Raw genomic sequence first — 17187 nt, 5'->3', positions numbered from 1 at the left:
TCAGGGACTTCCCAGAAAAGAGAGAATACCTTGTGCAGGATCAAGTATTGTAATTCCCTCCTAATAGAATGTCCACAGTATCAAATAAAACACATATAAGTAATTCAAAACTCCGCTACAAGACTGCTTTACAATAGTAAACCGTTTGAACATGTTAACACCTCTTCTCCAACACCACCATTGGCTTCTTTTTGAAGCACGATTAAAGTATAAGATCTTGATTTTGGCTCATCAAGCTTATTATACAAGTACTGTGGTTTGTCTTCATTCTTTGCTCTTGCTGTATCAACAAGTTCATACCCTGAGGTCATCAGAATCTAACAAATTACTTATTACTTTGCATAAAAAAATCTGGCTTGATATATCTCGGCATCTGACATTTATCGATGTCATCCTAACACTCTGGAACATTCTTCCATTTGATCTTCAATTAGAACCATCGTATTAGAAATGCAAGAAAGGATTGAAAACTTGACTGTTTAGGCCATCTTTGAAATTTTAGTTTTCCAGTTCAGAGATATGTAATTTTTATACTTGCATATTCCTTTTATATCCAGGCAGCAAAAGTGTGCAATAAGCAGGGTTGCACAGGAGCCTAACTCCCTTATTCCTATAGGATCAATGGTTTCATATTTGTATTTTCAGTATTCATGAGGTTTTCTAAGAACCTAACCTCAGGGAATAGTAGAACACACTGTACAACCCCCACACCCATCACTTTGCCATCCCAAGGGTATCTGCCAAATGTATTGGCTTTTTTTTTTTTAAGAATGTTAATATTACTCAAGCTTAAATAATATTTGCTTCTTTATTCCTTATTGTTCAATGTGAACATTCACTTCACTTTACCACATGTTACTTTTTCACATAAATAGCAGGTTGTATCACTTTGTATATTTTGGCTTTTCTTCAGGAGTCCCACCAAACAGTGGCAGATTTTCGAGTATATGTGGAAAATCACACCCGGAACCCAGATGAGTTGAGTCGGAAACAGATTCGAATATACCAGCTCTACAGCCGGACCACCAGCAAACACGTCCAGATCCTGGGCAAAAAGATTAATGCCGATGCAGAGGATGGCAACAAGTACGGTAAGAGGTAGTGTCCATCTTCATAAACAGGCTTTTACTATTAGTATTTTATTTGTATTATGTGCCTGACTTATGCAAAGCATGTAGTAGAACAGGAGTAGGTCCAGCATAGTCGCTCAGCAGCAGTTCTGTATTTTGCCATGCATAGGCTTGATTCCCAGGTCAAGCCTTCAGTACAATGGATGGGCAGTGGAGACAGTATTGAAAGTCTGTGGGGGTAGGGAGGTGTGGTCATTGTTAATGGTGACTCAATGCTCAAAAGCTTGCTGTGTAAGTAAGACTTATTGTAGTCAGTACAGCAATAAGGTGGGGAGGGGGGCGGATTGCCCCAGGTGCCGGCACCTCTCTGTCCTCCTATGCCACGCTCTGTCCTCCCATGCCTCTCTGTCCTCTCATGCCTCCCATGCCTCCTCCCGGTACCTCTTTATCTTCTCCAGTGGTAGCAGCTTCTCAGACCTGCTGCTTACACTGGCCTGGCTCCCCTCTTAAATCACTTCCAGGTCGCGGAACCAGGAAATGATGTCAGAGAGGAAAGCTGCTCATGCTGGTAAAGATTTAAAGAGGTTCCGAGGCAAGGGAGGGTGCGAGTGTGACATGAGAGGTGGGGAAGAAGCGGAGGGAGGTGGTGGAGAGGAGGGCCTGGGGGGGTGCCACTACTCCAAGCACCCCTACCCTCACTACGCTACTGGTTGTAGCTAGTCTTACTTGTAAGTTAGATCAGCCTTTGATGCACGAAAGGGTTCTTAGGGACGTTTACCAATCAGGGTAACAGCCACAGAGAATCCTACGCAAATGCATTACAGGGAGCTGCAACTAAAACCAATGTGTAATCTCAAAAAGGAAAAAAAAAGAAAGACTTCTGAATTTGCTGCAGTAAAAGTAGTTTAGATTGTGAACCCACTGGGATAAATAGGGACAATGCTTAGAGTACCTATTATTCAATGTAAATCGCCTTGGGTGAATCTCTTATTAAAGGAGGTTAATAAATCCCAAATAAATAAATGAAATAAAAGATGCTTCAGCTGTGGCTGGAAGATTTTTTATTTTTTTTCCCTTGTTGCTGCTTACTGGAGCTCTGCGAATACAGCCCTGTACTGCATTGGGCCTGTGCAAAAGAGCTGTAGCTAAGGCTCAGCTCTTGAGTGCAGGTGCCAGGCACAGTTCTTTCCCTTTTCACTCAGCCCAAATAGCATGCATATCATTGGTATGCTATTTGTGCTGAGCATCACCCGGAAAATGAAGCTCGCTGCCAACCCACTGTTTTCCACTGTGTTGCCAGGGATCTGTGCATCCAGCCCTAAGTGACTATGAAAAACTGAAACAAAATGGAAAATCTTTATGCACTGCCCCTTAATAAGATTTCTGTTACGAACACATGCTTGCTACCTGCCATTTCCTTTAAAAGTTCTAATACTTTTTGATATTCCAGTTTCTAGAGTTGTTTCTCCATGTGAATTTTCTAGAGTGCATAGTTTCCTTCTTCATATTTCAAGATGTCGTCAGGTTTTATGCGGGTCCAGTTAGACATCCCTTGTTTCATATGACATCCAATGGAATTACACTTCAAAATCCAGTGATCTACTCATATGCTGAATAGGAATCATATATCTAGTCTTATACTTTTAGATTTTTACATTGTTATCCACCATTCATAATCCACGAATGCCTTCTTTCCCCTCGCTCTTCTTTTCATTCCTGCATCCTGTCTCTCTGCTCCATCCCCTTGATTTGCTTCATTTCTTTCCTATGGTCTATCTCCCCTCCCAATTTGTTCATCCTTTTTATGATGTTTGCCCACATTCCTCCAGTTTTGAACAGATGGGGGGGGGTAGGGGGTAGGGGTGTTTCTTCAGAAGATGGCTTAATGAATGTGAAGTAGATTTTTCCCACATAAAAGACAATGGGCTCCTTTTACTAAGCTGCGTTAGCATTTTTAGCGCACACAGCATTTTAGCGTGCGTTAAACCCACGCTACGTGGCTAGAACTAACACCAGCTCAAAGCTGGCGCTAAGGTCTAGCGTGCGCGTCAATTTGTGCTGAGCAAAACTTACCTATTCAGCAAACAAGACCCCTAACGGCCCCACCCGTTCACATTAACACTTCGCCCCCCTTTCCTCCCCCCCTGCTCTCCTCCCCCCTCATAATAGCTTCTCTCTTCCCTATCTTCAACAAGCTCCCTCCATCCTCTGACCAATACACCGGCTTTTATTGATAGGCTCCTGATCCCATATAGTTCATCGAGAGTTCTTAGATCATCCTCTCAGTCTACCCTTAACGTTCCCTCCTTGAAAATTATCGGAACACGCCGTGCCTCTATTTTTTCAGTGACAGCACCAACGATTTGGAATTCTCTCCCTTTGTTCATGAGACTTGAACAAGATTTGCAGAAATTCAAGAGTAGTTTAAAGTGTCTTCTTTTCAAAGAAGCCTTCAACTGAATTTACTAAGTCTATCATGTGACAACATCTTATGATTTTTCTCATTCATGAAACCAGTTCACCATTATTTTTCTCTTTTTCGATCTCTCACAACTACTTTCTCTTACCCTACCCAATGTACTTCCCTTTTATGTACTTTTCTTGAAAAATTGTATTTCTGCCCGCCATTCCTATTGTTTCACAAGTTTATTTACCCCTGTTGGTCTAGTTATAAATATTATGTATCAGTGATTTCTTTAAAATCTTATTTTTATTTCTGTAAAACGCTTTGTAATTTGAAAAGCGTTTCATCAAATAATTTGAATAAACTTGAAACTTGAAACTTGAATTTCGGTTACACTTGTTACATAGTTGATAATTTGTTTGTAAACATAGATCCTAATCTAACTGATGTAAACCGCCTAGAACTCGCCGGGTATGGCGGTATATAAAAATAAAATTATTATTATTATTATTATTTAGCGCACGCTATTCCTCGTGTTAAAGCTCTAACGCGGCTTAGTAAAAGGAGCCCAATGTTCAAGTGGATGAGTTGGGTAACTAAGCAGTTACCTGGTTAGAATTCTCTGTTTGAAAACTATTTCCCTCATAGCTATGAGGGAACCAGTGGAGGAGTGGGCTAGTGGTTAGAGCAGCTGCCTCATCACCCTGAGATTTTGAGTTCAAGTCCGACTGCAGCTCCTTGTGACTGGACAAATCACCTAATACTTCATTGCCCCACGTACAAAGTAAGTACCTGCCTAAAATATGTAAACCACTTTGTGTAAAAGCCACACCGAAAAAGTAGTATGTCATTGTATTTTTGTGCTATTGCTTCTGTTTGCATACATGCTCATTGTGTCATGCCTATTTCTCTTGTTGACTCCTTAATAAAAATGATATTTAAAAAAAGTCCCATCCCCCTAAAATTGCACATGGATTTTCATACCGCACATACTTTAGTGAGATAAAGAAACCTTCCCTTCTAATGGACTTCTGTAAAGACGCCGTCTGTATACAGTCTCTTCCTGTGTAAACCGCTTAGAACTGTTTGTTGTATGGCGGTATATAAAAATAAAGTTATTATTATTATTATTTGAATTTTAAATTGCATGTGCTCTATTTTGTCTCACTTCCACCATCCTCAAAGCGGGTGCAAAGTGTGCAGGCATGCCTTTGTAGGCAGTTTAAAAGGAAACTAGTCTTGTTGGTTCCCTCTGAAAATTGCCTACAAGGTATCAAGGTATACAAGTGACCGTGAATTTGCAGTGATGTAGGGTGCCAAACTGATCTCCCAAATAAGATGTGGGCATGAAAATGGGACTGATCTTTCCTAACAAAGGGTCAGTAACAACTTTGTGTGAATCAGAAGAAAAAGAGCCATTAAGAGCCTGTTCCAAGACAAAGACAAAGAGTCAGTGATGAGCCAGTTCATGGAAGAGTCTAAAGACAGAAAATAATTAGGGACCTGGGACGTAGAACTGACCAACAACAGTGGTTTATGTGGATTAAGCAAAGAATAATTTGGTGAAAGATCCTCACAAACAGTAAATATTCAAAGAAGTAGGGAGGGAGAAAGAAGCAAGAAGAACTCTAAAGAAATCAGATAATGATCAAGAATAGTAAAATCAGTTAAGAGAGTTAAAATAAAAGAATGGAAGATGAGCAAGAGAATGAGGACCTATGCAGCTAGCTAAATAGATGAAGCAGAACAGCTTTTTGCTTAGGGCAAAGAAACCAAACCCAGCCCTGCCTTTTTATCTCCCTGGTGCTAATGCTAAGTGAGGAAAAAGGGAAATGGCTCCTCTGGCCAATTCCATTCCACTGCCCATGGGATGAATTCAGTGGATTGTGAGAGTGTGAAATCAGTAGAGAGCATCTTTCAAAAGTTTGCAGAAACAGGGAAGACCAAAAGGATAATAGTTAAAAACAGTGTCTGGGAGAACAAAAGAGTATAAGTTTGTTGAACGATAGGGGCGTGACAAGATGGCGGTGGTATGAGAATAGCTACGAAGCGGTGTGAAAGAACTGATGATTGCAGGCACTTTCCATTGGAACATTTTACCTTTTGCTGCTGTCATGATGCCACATTCAAAGAGGAAGGGGGTGATAAGGGCCGTACCTTTACCGGCCCTTTCTTCAACACCTATCCAGCAAACCGTCAACTGCTTCTTCGCGGTTCTGCTGACAGCTACTTAAGTTCCCGGAGGAAGTGACTCAGCTTTGGGGGAAGGTGGTAGAGAGCCTGTTCCCCTTTCGGGGATCAAAATATCTTTATCCCCTCCGGCTCTAACTACCCCCATATGTCCAGCTTCTGTTGGGGCTCAGCTGCGGGAGATCCATGATCCCGGAAGGGAATCAACGGGGCTTCCTGGTCAGGGCGCTGAGCCAGTAATCGCAGGACAGCTGAAGAAATCAACACCAGTACCAACAGAGAGAGAGGGAACTAATCCTTCTCCCACGGAGGTGTCCTTAGGAGACATTTGGTTGCTCCTACAACGGCTGGAGACTGCTATGGCCAAAACCACTGAGGAGGTAACAGATATTAACTCTAAGATTGATACTCTTACTAAAACTATTGACTCAGTTAAAATGGATTTCTCAAACCAAACCAAACAGATGCAGGATGATATACAGCAGTTGCAACTGTTTAAAATAGCAACAATTAAAGATAATTCCTCTATACATAAAAAATTTGAACAAATTGAAAATTATAATAGGAGATTAAATCTTCGCATTTTGAATTTCCCAATTTTACCTGGAACTCCACCTATAGATTTTTTCAAAAGATACCTAATTGAGATTTGGGGAATTTCCCCTGACAATATTCCTCCTATAAATAAGATTTACTATCTGCCGAATAAAAAGATTCCTCAAAGAGATACGGAGAAAAATAATGGACGAAACAGATTGATTTTGGTAATGTTACTGCTCTTTTGGAACAAACTTTGAACTCAGATACTGAAAGAGCTACGCTTCTAACATCTTTTGTTTTTGAGCAAGATTTAAATATGGTCTTAAGATTATATTTTAAGAATTCTCAAAAACTATTTGGAGAACAACGGATCTGGATTTATCCAGACGTTTCAAAAGTTACTCAAGAGCGAAGGAAAAATTTCCTTTCCCTATGTCAAGAAACTCTTAAATTGGGGGCTACATTCCTATTAGCTTACCCCTGTAAATGTCTGGTGAGGTATTTGGGAATTAAGTATGTATTTTTTTCTCCAGACCATTTGAAGGAGTTCCTAAAAGTCAAAAAGATAATTAAGGACTGATTTAGAATGGATTATAAATAGATAGTAGCCGTGTCACACTAAGCTTTTTCTTTGAACTTATTTTTAATTTAATGTCTCCAATATTATCTGATTATCACACCCCCACATAATTGGTAAAAATTGTTTCTTTGTTGCATGTAACAAGATTATTCTTGTGAATTGAAGTGAAAATTCAATAAAGTAATAAAGTTAAAGAGTATAAGTTTGTTGTTGTTTTCCCTCAGAAGGCAGACAAGGACTGACCGGAAGAAAGGAAAGAGTACAGAGAGTAAGGGTGAAGCAGAAAAAGAGGTATCTTTGGAAGTTGAGTGAGACATGTATTGTAAAGTTTGGGGAAAAAAGAGGAGAAACAAGCTAGTTTGGGAAAAAGAAATGTAGAGACAGCTTAGAAAAGCATCTTGTCACATATCAACTTATTCTGTAGTGATAAGCAAGTGGTATGAGAATGTTGTCTATTGGAGAGAATTAATGGATAGTCTCCCTTCAGACCTGTAGAATTAGGGGAAAGAATCAGATTCTCTCCCCAGCTTTCCAGTTCTGGGTAGGGGAGTGACATTGCAGAGAGAAAGAGGAATGAGACAAGTCTCAAAATGTTGCAGTATAGGCATCTTGGCAGCTTTTAGCCAGTGACATCATCAGCTGAAGAGATAAAGCATTTTAAAAATTCTTCCTGCACAAATACAGGAGAAAGACTAAATCTGAAATTCCATGGAAGTCTGAGTCAGCCATGAGGAATGTGTAATATTTCTATCATGCATAAATGACAGATGTTACTAAGTGTGAAGTGATATAACATCTATGGATTCCTAAGGAAACAGAAGGCAAGCTATGTGAGGAATAAACAAGGCAAAGACATGCAACTTAATCTACTCAGGAATTCTTTGTTTCTACTATTGAAAAGTCAAGAAGACCCAAACCTATAATGTCAGTTCACAACCGACTTTAGGGTAGGGTCACCCATGGGAATTACAAGCACTCCTAATGAACGAGGAATGCCGCAAAGGCCCTCCACTGATTCAACCCACACTCAGTATGTATTAATTAGAAGAACCATACAGCCGCCTGCCAATCCAAACTGATCTGAGTAAACACAAATTGGAAGCACCATGGCTTTGAACCAAGAAAATCTATCCTTCTTCTAAGAGGCACAGTCAACACTCTCTCTAGGAGAGGGGCCATCATTGCACCTCTTCTTTATGAGGGAGGGGAGATGCAATCAAAACACCCTTCAGGGTGCCACCCATACCAGAATCAGCATTGCATAATATGTAGCAGAAGCTTTCACACTGTTGAGGTAAGATGCCATCGAAAGATAGAATCTCAATTCAAACACGTGCTATCTTACTTTTGATCTCAGGTGCAGATGATAATTTCACACCTGTGAAAATAGATGCAGCGGAACTATCATACCTGTGTTCAAACCAAGAATACCTTCTGGAAATACCCTCCTTCAGAGACATCAAATATAAAATTGTCAGGACAAGAATGTTCTCAGTGATGGCTCTGAGGTGGTGGAATCCCCTTCTGAAGGAATTAAAACTAGAAAAGGACACTGGAAAGTTCAAGAAAGGGATAAAGACCATCATCTTCATAAACTAATATAGTAGATGATGGCACATAAAGACCTGAATGGTCCTTCCAGTCTGCCAAACCTGATTCAATTTAAATTGTTTTTAATTTTTTTCTTCTTACCTATTTCTGAGCAAGAATCCAAAGGTCTACCCGGTACTGTGCTTGGGTTCCAACTGCTTAAGTCTCCGTCAAAGCTCACTCCAGCCCATCTACATCCTCCCAGCCATTGAAGCCCTTCCCAGCCCATCTTCAATCAAATGGCCATATACAGACACACAGACTGCAAGTCTGCCCAGTACTGGCCTTAGTTCTTCAATATTTACTATTATTTTCGGATTCTAGATCCTCTGTGTCCATGCCACGCTTCTTTGAACTCTGTCACCATCACTGCTTTAATAATGCAACATAGAGGAGATAGCGGGCTAGTCCCCACTAGGAACACGATAAGGTGAACACAGTAGAGATACCCAGAATTGCTGAGGGTATGATAAACAAAATACACATAACTAGAATTATCAGGATGTATGTAAATCTAAGATGAACATAGAACACAATACAGATATTAGGTGTGCAAATAAGTAGGATTTAGTATGAACATAGTACATGATACTAGTATTATATGTGTTTATACGTAGGATGATTGATTATGGTATAAATGTGTCTACAGTATACTGAAAACCATCTCAGAAAATACTAACTCTGTATTGTAATACCTTTACAGAAGTTCATGTGGACCGCTCTGAATTGATTCCCCAGTCATTAGTAGTGGTATAGAAGCTCTCAATAAATAAACAATACCTGAAAGGATCTTGGTATTATTGTTGATGATATGTTGAAACCCTCTGCTCAGTGTGCTGCAGCAGCAGCAACTAAGCAAACAGAATGTTAGAAATTATTAGGAAAGGAATGGAGAACAAAACTGAGAACATTGTAATGCCTCTGTATCGATCCATGGTGCGACCACACCTTGAATACTGTGTGCAATTTCGGTCACTGCATCTCAAAATAAGATATAGCAGAATTAGAAAAGGTACAGAGAAGGGTGACAGAAATGATGAAGGAGATGGGATGACTTCCCTATGAGGAAAAGTTAAAGAGACTAGGGCTCCTCAACCTAGAGAAGAGATGGCAAGTCTGATTTGCCAGGATTCGGTGGGATATAAGATTGCACATAAGATAACATGGTAGAAGTCTATAAAATACTGAGTAGAGTAGAAATAGTAGATGTGAATTGCTTGTTTACTGTTTCCAAAATTATAAGGACTAGGGGCCATGCAATGAAGTTCTTAAGTAGTAAATTTAAAACAAATTGCAGAAAATATTTCTTCATTTAGGCCCAGATTCTGTTTATGACGCCCAGTCTCAGAAGCAGATGGGCGTCCTAAACAGAATTGCACCTAAGCCTGCCTAAAAAGAACCCGATTCTCTAACTGATGTCCATGTTACAGACGCCGGTTAGAGAATCAGGTAATGTAAGTAGACGTAGCCGCTGAGCTTATTGCGGCAAGGGATCTCCCTACCGTGATAAGTTTAGTGGCCATGGCCGCCTGTCCCCTCTGAACGATCGCTGGCAGGAGGGATGCCCAATCCCTCTTGCTGGAACTCCTTCGCCCCCAAACGATCGCTGGCAGGAGGGATGCTCAATCCCACCTGCCGGAACACCCCCCTAATAGATCGCAACAGGAGGGATTCCCAATCCCTCCTACCAGAACCCCCCCATAGATCGTGCTGCATCCCCCTCCCGGACCCCCCCCCCCCACACACACTAGAACCCTTCCTAACCGCACCCGGACCCCCCTAACCTTTTTCAAAAGACTGACAAATGGGTCTTGCCTCCATCCAGCTTGCAGGCCCATCTGAATGAGGTGGGCCTGCCCCTTCCTAGTGCATTGTGGGATGCATCGGGGAGTGGCCTAAGGCCTGATTAGCCCAGGCACCTAAGGCCTTGCCCATAGGAGGGGCCTTAGGCACCTGTGCCAACTGGAATCTTAGGTTGACCCATACCTAAGGCCCCTCCCATGGGTGGAACCTTAGATGCCTGGGCCAACCGGAATCTTAGGTTGGCCCATGTGCCTATGGGCAGGGCTGCAGGTATGCTGATCCAGCACAGGACCTTGACTATCTGCACATGCTCAAGGCCTGCCAACTCCCACCTTCTCTGAGAATCTCAAGGCCCCACACTGGATCAGCATACAGCATTGGTGGCAGCAACTTTTCTTCAAAACCGACTAGGTAAGCACAATACCTGCATGGCAGGGGGTGTGCATGGAGGGCAATGGCATGGATCATCTTGAGGTTGGGTGGATAGCGGAGCTGGTGTTCATTGGGGGAGGGGCATAGGGAGGAGAGGGGTGGAGGGGAGGGGAAGGGGCATGGGGGTATATAACTCTATGTTCTTCTTGAGTGCTGGTGATCATCGAGGGTTAAAGGGAAGACAGCAGCCTTAATGATTGGGTGGCAGCTCAAATATAAACCAAGACCCCCATTTTTGAGCCATTTTTTGTCCCAAAAATCTCGGGTTAAGTTTGAGTATATAAAGAAGTCTACTGTTGGAGAATTTCTCCCTAAATGGTGGTTTGTCAAAATTTTACTTAAGTTGTAAAGCCCCTCAATGGACATGTAGTGTTGCTTGATTCAGGAATCTAGATGTGGGTTTAGAATGGGCTAAAGCTCTACAGATTCAAATGGGGAGATCCACTGTGTATCCCTGTAATAAGTAGCAGAGGAGCAATCTACTTTTTGGGGGATTTTGTCAGGACCTTGGAATATGGAGTGGTGACTGCTGGAAACAAGATACTGAGGGGCTTGATGGATTTTTGGTTTGGCATAGTGGTGCAATTTTCAGATGTTTGTATTACAGAGTAGTTAATCTCTGGTTTATGTTTTTTTACCTCAGCTCTCCTTGTGGTAGAAACAGACACATTTGGAAGTCATGTCCGAATAAAGGGCAAAGAAACTGGATACTACATATGTATGAATAAAAATGGCAAAGTGCTGGGAAAGGTAGGTATTGGAAATCCCTAAAAGTCTGCCCAGACTGCTCTTATTATAAAAAACACTGGGATCTTGAATAAATAGAAATCATTGCAAATAGAAATTATTATAATTATAATCATTAATTGAATGACTATGTTTTCATCATCTCTTATTTATTTTATTTAGTTAGTTTTATATTCCATCCTCTCAGGGGAGCTCAGAATGGGTTATAGCAGGGGTGTCGAAGTCGGTCCTTGAGGACCGCAATCCAGTCGGGTTTTCAAGATTTCCCCAATGAATATGCATGAGATCTATGTGCATGCACTGCTTTCAATGCATATTCATTGGGGAAATTCTGAAAACCCGACTGGATTGCGGCCCTCGAGGACCGACTTCGACACCTGTGGGTTATAGTATTACACACATAATTCAGAGTGATATAGCAGATGACTTATTGGTTCCAAATTACATGCAGAGTACAGAAAGGGGCATAGAATTACATGCTTGATGCACTCAGTAGTTGTGGGGGAAGACTGCAGGTGAGGGAGAGGAGTAGGTGTATGGGGAAGACTGACTGCCGACAGGATGTGCCTCTCACAGCAAGAGGCATATCCTGTAGGCAGTCAGCTGGCGCAGGCGCCTCTCCTCCCCTCTGCGCATTCTCTGTTTCAGCACCCCCTCCTAGCACCTCAGGGCCCCCTCTGAAGGGCCTCCGTACCTGCGCAGATGTCAATGTGTTGACGTCACGCATGTGTATGATGTCATCATGTTGCCATCCACACACTTCCGGATGCCCTCGAGCCGTGGCCTCCAATTTAGTGTGCCGCCGGCTCATAAAGTTTGCGAGACACTGATATAGGGTGTTGTTTAGAGCATTAGTACTTACACACAAATTGCTGTATTCTCAAACACCAGCGTACCTACATTCTATGATCATTCCCCTCAAGAACATTAAGATCCTTGCAGGCCAATAGACTGGTAGTTCCCTCAGATAAGAAAGCCAAATAGGAATTTACAAGAGCAAAAGCATTTTATTACTTTGCTCCCTGTTTATGGAACAAAATTCCAAAATACTTACGTTTGGAAGCCAATTAAGAGCTTTAAAACTCTTCCAAATGTCTATTATTTCATCAGACCTTTGGGATTGAAAACACACAGGATCTGCATATGCAGTATATTAAGGAAAGAACAGAGGGTCCAGCAGAGTCGACTGCTCTTGGACCGCATTGCAATGGACTTGAATGGATGGCTCTTTTGAGGGGTGTATTTTATACTGTGCTTGAGAGAGAAGAGTATAGGTCTTTCCTATCATTTTTAGGGAGTTCTTTTCTTTAATTATTGTGTTTTATTGTAACTTCTTAGATCTATTGAAAGTTGAATAATTTCTGGGTTTTTGGGGGGATGACTAAGACATGGAGGCTTATTTTCAAAGCACAAAAAGTACCATAGTAACATATGGTACTTTGTGGGGCTGATTCTATTAAAGGCGCCTAACTTAATTGGAAAAATACCTTTAAGAGGCTCAGTAATTGCTAAAAAAAAAAAAATTAGTTGGGTGATAGGCACCTATCTGATACTATAAATGATAGGCACCTATCGCATGGTGCTTAGCGATGCCTAACGCCTCAGTGGGTGTGTCTATGGGCGAAGCACGACTTAGGTGCCTAAAATGTAGGCCATTAAAACCCTCACCTACATTTCAGGCACCTAAGTTTGTACATGGGCGCTGCTAGCCACGATTCTGTAAACAATGCCTAAATGTGACTGACATGCAGCCGGCACCTATTTTTTAGGAAATATCTGATTTTGGCGCTGTTTATAGAATCAGCCCCTGTGTGTCTAAGTGCTTTGAAAATGAGCTCCATAGCCAGCTAAGCTGATATTTATCAGCTGGCCAGCTAAGTCCTAGCAGCCAAAGATAGGCCTGCTTTTTAGGCGGGCCTATCTGGCTGCTGAACTTAGCTGGAGAGCTGCTGAATATTGGTAGTGACCAACTATGGGCTATTTAGCCAGCCGGGAGCCATTTCCAGCTGGCTAAACAAAGCAGAATACTGGGCCCTAATTTGTTTTCTATAGTCTTGTCACATTTCTAGTATTAATGGACTACACCTCTGGGATCAACCCTCCGACACTGTCCATGGCAGGAGGGATGTCCACTCACTCCCACCGCCGACCCTGTTGATCCTCCAAACCGCTGACACTCCCAACATTCCCCAACACCCACCTGACACTCCCCAACACCCATCCGACATTTTTCAACATACTCCAACACACACACCCCCGACACTCACCTGACATTCCCCAACACTCCCCAACACCCATCCGACATTCCCCAATACCCACCCGACACTCCCCGACACCCACACGACAAGCTTAGGGATCAGATCTGGAGAACTCACATGACAGGGAAATGCAAGGTCATGCATGTTGGGAAAAAGAACCCGATGTTCACTTAGAAGATGGGGGGATCACCGCTAGGGGTGAGCAACCTTGAAAGAGACCTGGGAGTGATGGTAGACACAACATTGAAGGCATCGGCGCAGTGCGCCACAGCCTCAAGGAAAGCGAACAAAATGTTGGGTATCATTAAGAAAGGTATCACGACCAGGACGAAGGAAGTCATCCTGCCACTGTATCGTGCAATGGTGCGCCCGCACTTGGAGTACTGTGTCCAGTACTGGTCGCCGTACCTCAAGAAGGACATGGCGGTACTTGAGAGAGTCCAGAGAAGAGCAACTAAGCTAATAAAGGGTATGGGGGACGTCTCATATACTGACAGACTGAAAAAGCTGGGGCTTTTCTCGCTGGAAAAGCGACGACTTAGAGGAGACATGATAGAAACCTTCAAGATCATGAAGGGCATAGAAAAAGTGGACAGGGACAGATTTTTCAAATTATGGGGAACCTCAAGTACAAGGGGGCACTCAGTGAAATTGAGAGGGGAAAGGTTTAGAACAAATGCCAGGAAGTTCTTTTTCACCCAGAGAGTGGTGGATACATGGAACGCGCTACCGGAGGATGTGATAAGCAGAAGCACGCTACAGGGCTTCAAAGAAGATCTGGACAGGTACCTGGAGGACAAAGGGATTGAGGGGTACAGATAAGAGTAGAGGTAAGGTTATAGGGATAGGATTAGAGGTAAATGGTAAAATTAGTCAGAGACCACTGTTCAGGCAATGGGCCTGATGGGCCGCCGCGAGAGCGGACCACTGGGCGAGATGGACCTCTGGTCTGCCTCAGCGGAGGCAACTTCTTATGTTCTTATGACAGTGTGCAAAGGAGATTTAAATTCTTCTTAGTAGACCTTGACTTTGCCTTCCAAAGTATAAGGTAGGGAGACTCCAAGACTTATGGTTTAGGGATATATGTTGGCTAAAGGCTAAAGGTAAAGGGTCATAGAAGGTCATGGATTTGATATGCCCCTTTCTGTGTACAATAGAGTCTTGGTTAACTGGGTCTCAGTTAACCGGGACTCTCACACAACCAGAAAAAAAAATTGCTGGTGGGGAAAAAAGTCCCAAAATGTCCCCCGAAGCACCTGCGACAGCAATTTGAGCCGCAAATCCTTCCTCCCTCAAGCCCCCAAGCCCTGAAGCAGCTACAAACCCCCCTCCCTCTCAAACCAAAGCACCAACACAGCAACAGTCCTGAGTTGCAAAGCCTTCCTCCCTCCTTCCCTCAAGCCCCGAAGTAGAAGAAGCAGGCGGTGGTCCTGAGCTGCGAGCTCCCTTGCTCCCTCCCTCTCTCTATATCTCTCTTCCTTACCCAAAGCACAGCAGTTAGCAGGAGGCACAGGCTGCTTGTGGCCAGCCCCTGCAGGGATTTTCCTCTGACGTGTCACTTCTGACGCATCAGAGGAAAAACCCTGCCAGGGCTGGCCGCGAGCAGCCTGTTATGAGGCTGCCTCCTGCTGGCCACTGCACTACAGGTGAGGAAGAGAGCGAGGGAGGGAGCAAGCAAGGGGGTTTGCAGCTAAGGACCGCCTCCTGCTTCTGCCACTTTTGGACTTGAAGGAGGGGGGGAGGGAGGAGGGCTTACAGCTCAGGACTGCTGTCGAGCTGTTGGGGGGGAGGGAGGGGGGCAGGGATTGAGAGTGTGTTAGACAAGGTTTCTAACACACTCTCAATTAAATAGAAAAACAGTTATCTGATATCCACCAATCCCCATGAGTGCCGGATAACTGAGATTCTACTTTACAACTGAAGCAGTTTACTTGTATTTATACAGGTACTTTCTAATCAGCTGATTGGCAAAGACTTACTTTATCTTATCCTTTATGAAACTGAACTAATTTCTCAAGCATTGACTTGGCATTAGATGGAATACAAATGTTTAATTTTTTTTGTATGTTTTTCCCTCTGTGTGATTTATTCACATGCCATGACAAAATGACCTGGATATCACAGAAGGATCTCTAACAGCAGCTTTGTCTCTCTTCTTACGGCAGTTGAATGGCAAGAATCGGGAATGTGTGTTTGTGGAGGAAGTTCTGGAGAATAACTATACCGCCTTCATGTCTGCCAGTTACCAAGGCTGGTACCTTGGCTTCACGCGGAAGGGGCGGCCACGGAAGGGGCCCCGCACGCAGCAGAACCAGCGAGAGGTCCATTTCATGAAGCGGAATCCCAAAGGCAAAGGGGAGACTCACAACCTCTTTCACTTTACCACTGTCACCAAACGAACTAAAAGAGCCCATCACTTGCGATCCCAGCCTCAGCTGGAGGGGAATCTGCTCTGGAGGCCTTAAGAGAAGATAACTGGAGTTTCCGTTGTACATAGGGCAAAAGTACAGAACACTTTCTACACGTGGGAAAGTTCTATTTTTATATTCTACATGGACAGGACCAGATAGAGCTGGTCTTTATTTGTGACTTTAGTAACTGCTTAAAGAGGTTGTAAAGTATGTGAAAACAGCAACAAAAGATGATTTATTGATCACTTTTGTATGTTTTTAATTTAATTTTAATGACGACACAGGCTGTAGAAGGTGGAAAAATATCTGGCCATTTTCTCCAGATGACTTTTTTGACTACTGTCCATGGTTAAGACAGGGAAAAAGTTTTTAAATCTAGTGACAAAAATCAAATTCCGAAGCCAAATCCAATGTTCTTCTTGAGAAAAATGCTATCAGAAAACAGAGAGGCAAGAGGACAGATCACAAGAAGCCATGTTACCACCGCACAGAATCAAAAACTTGGAGTCACAGACACAGGCAGGAGTTGAATATAGTGGAACTCTATTGCAGTGACTGTTCCTAACAGACTGGATAGTTCTCTGGGTCCTCTTTCTTTCTTGTGTATTTCAGAGGGGCAAACATCCTACTATAGTAATTAAGGCTACTGTTCTTACCAGTAGTTAGCGACAAGGCGCCAGCTATTGGAATGGACAAATCTCTCTTCAGGAAGCCTTGTCCATTCTGAAAGCCAGTTACAGATGCTAAAAGGATACAATTGAAAATGGAATAATAACAAAATAATGTGCAATGCTGTAAATGTCTGTATAACTATTGTTACCATATTTTTCTCCGGGAAACCCTGGACACATGACCCCACCCAGTTCTGCCTCCAGCCCCGCCCCAACAAAGCCTCCTCTCTTCTTCCGGGGAAGCTCCAGCTGCGTTTGGAGGGTTTGGAGCATGTGTGGATGTGTGTGATGTCATCCATGCATGCTCAGAAGTCCTCCAAATGCGGCCGGAGTTCGCCGGGGCTTTCCAAAATCTGGACAAATGCTGGATTTTGGAAAGTCCATCTGGGAGCCCAGATAGTCCTCTAAAAAGATGCTCGGTATTCCTTAATGACATATAATACAATGGCTTCAAAACATATAGCCTCAATTAGAATTAATATATATTCTTG

The 17187-nt window shown here is 42.9% G+C and overlaps 1 protein-coding gene across 2 annotated transcripts in view; it reads left to right on the top strand.

Annotated features, from left to right (window-relative positions):
- Positions 1–16268, top strand: part of LOC117365089 (fibroblast growth factor 18-like) — a 102541-nt gene extending 86273 nt beyond the window's left edge. For both annotated transcript variants that reach the window (XM_033955040.1, XM_033955030.1), the window contains 3 exons: positions 914–1091; positions 11253–11359; positions 15780–16268. In XM_033955040.1, the coding sequence (XP_033810931.1) occupies positions 914–1091; positions 11253–11359; positions 15780–16079 (585 nt within the window). In that variant the 3' untranslated portion in view covers positions 16080–16268. The remainder of the gene's footprint in view (positions 1–913; positions 1092–11252; positions 11360–15779) is intronic.
- Positions 16269–17187: the final 919 nt, after the last annotated feature.

Source organism: Geotrypetes seraphini, chromosome 1 (assembly GCF_902459505.1).
Source record: "Geotrypetes seraphini chromosome 1, aGeoSer1.1, whole genome shotgun sequence".
NCBI classification, from domain to species: domain Eukaryota; kingdom Metazoa; phylum Chordata; class Amphibia; order Gymnophiona; family Dermophiidae; genus Geotrypetes; species Geotrypetes seraphini.
Note: the sequence above shows the minus strand (reverse complement) of the source record. Positions and strands in the feature narration are given on the sequence as shown.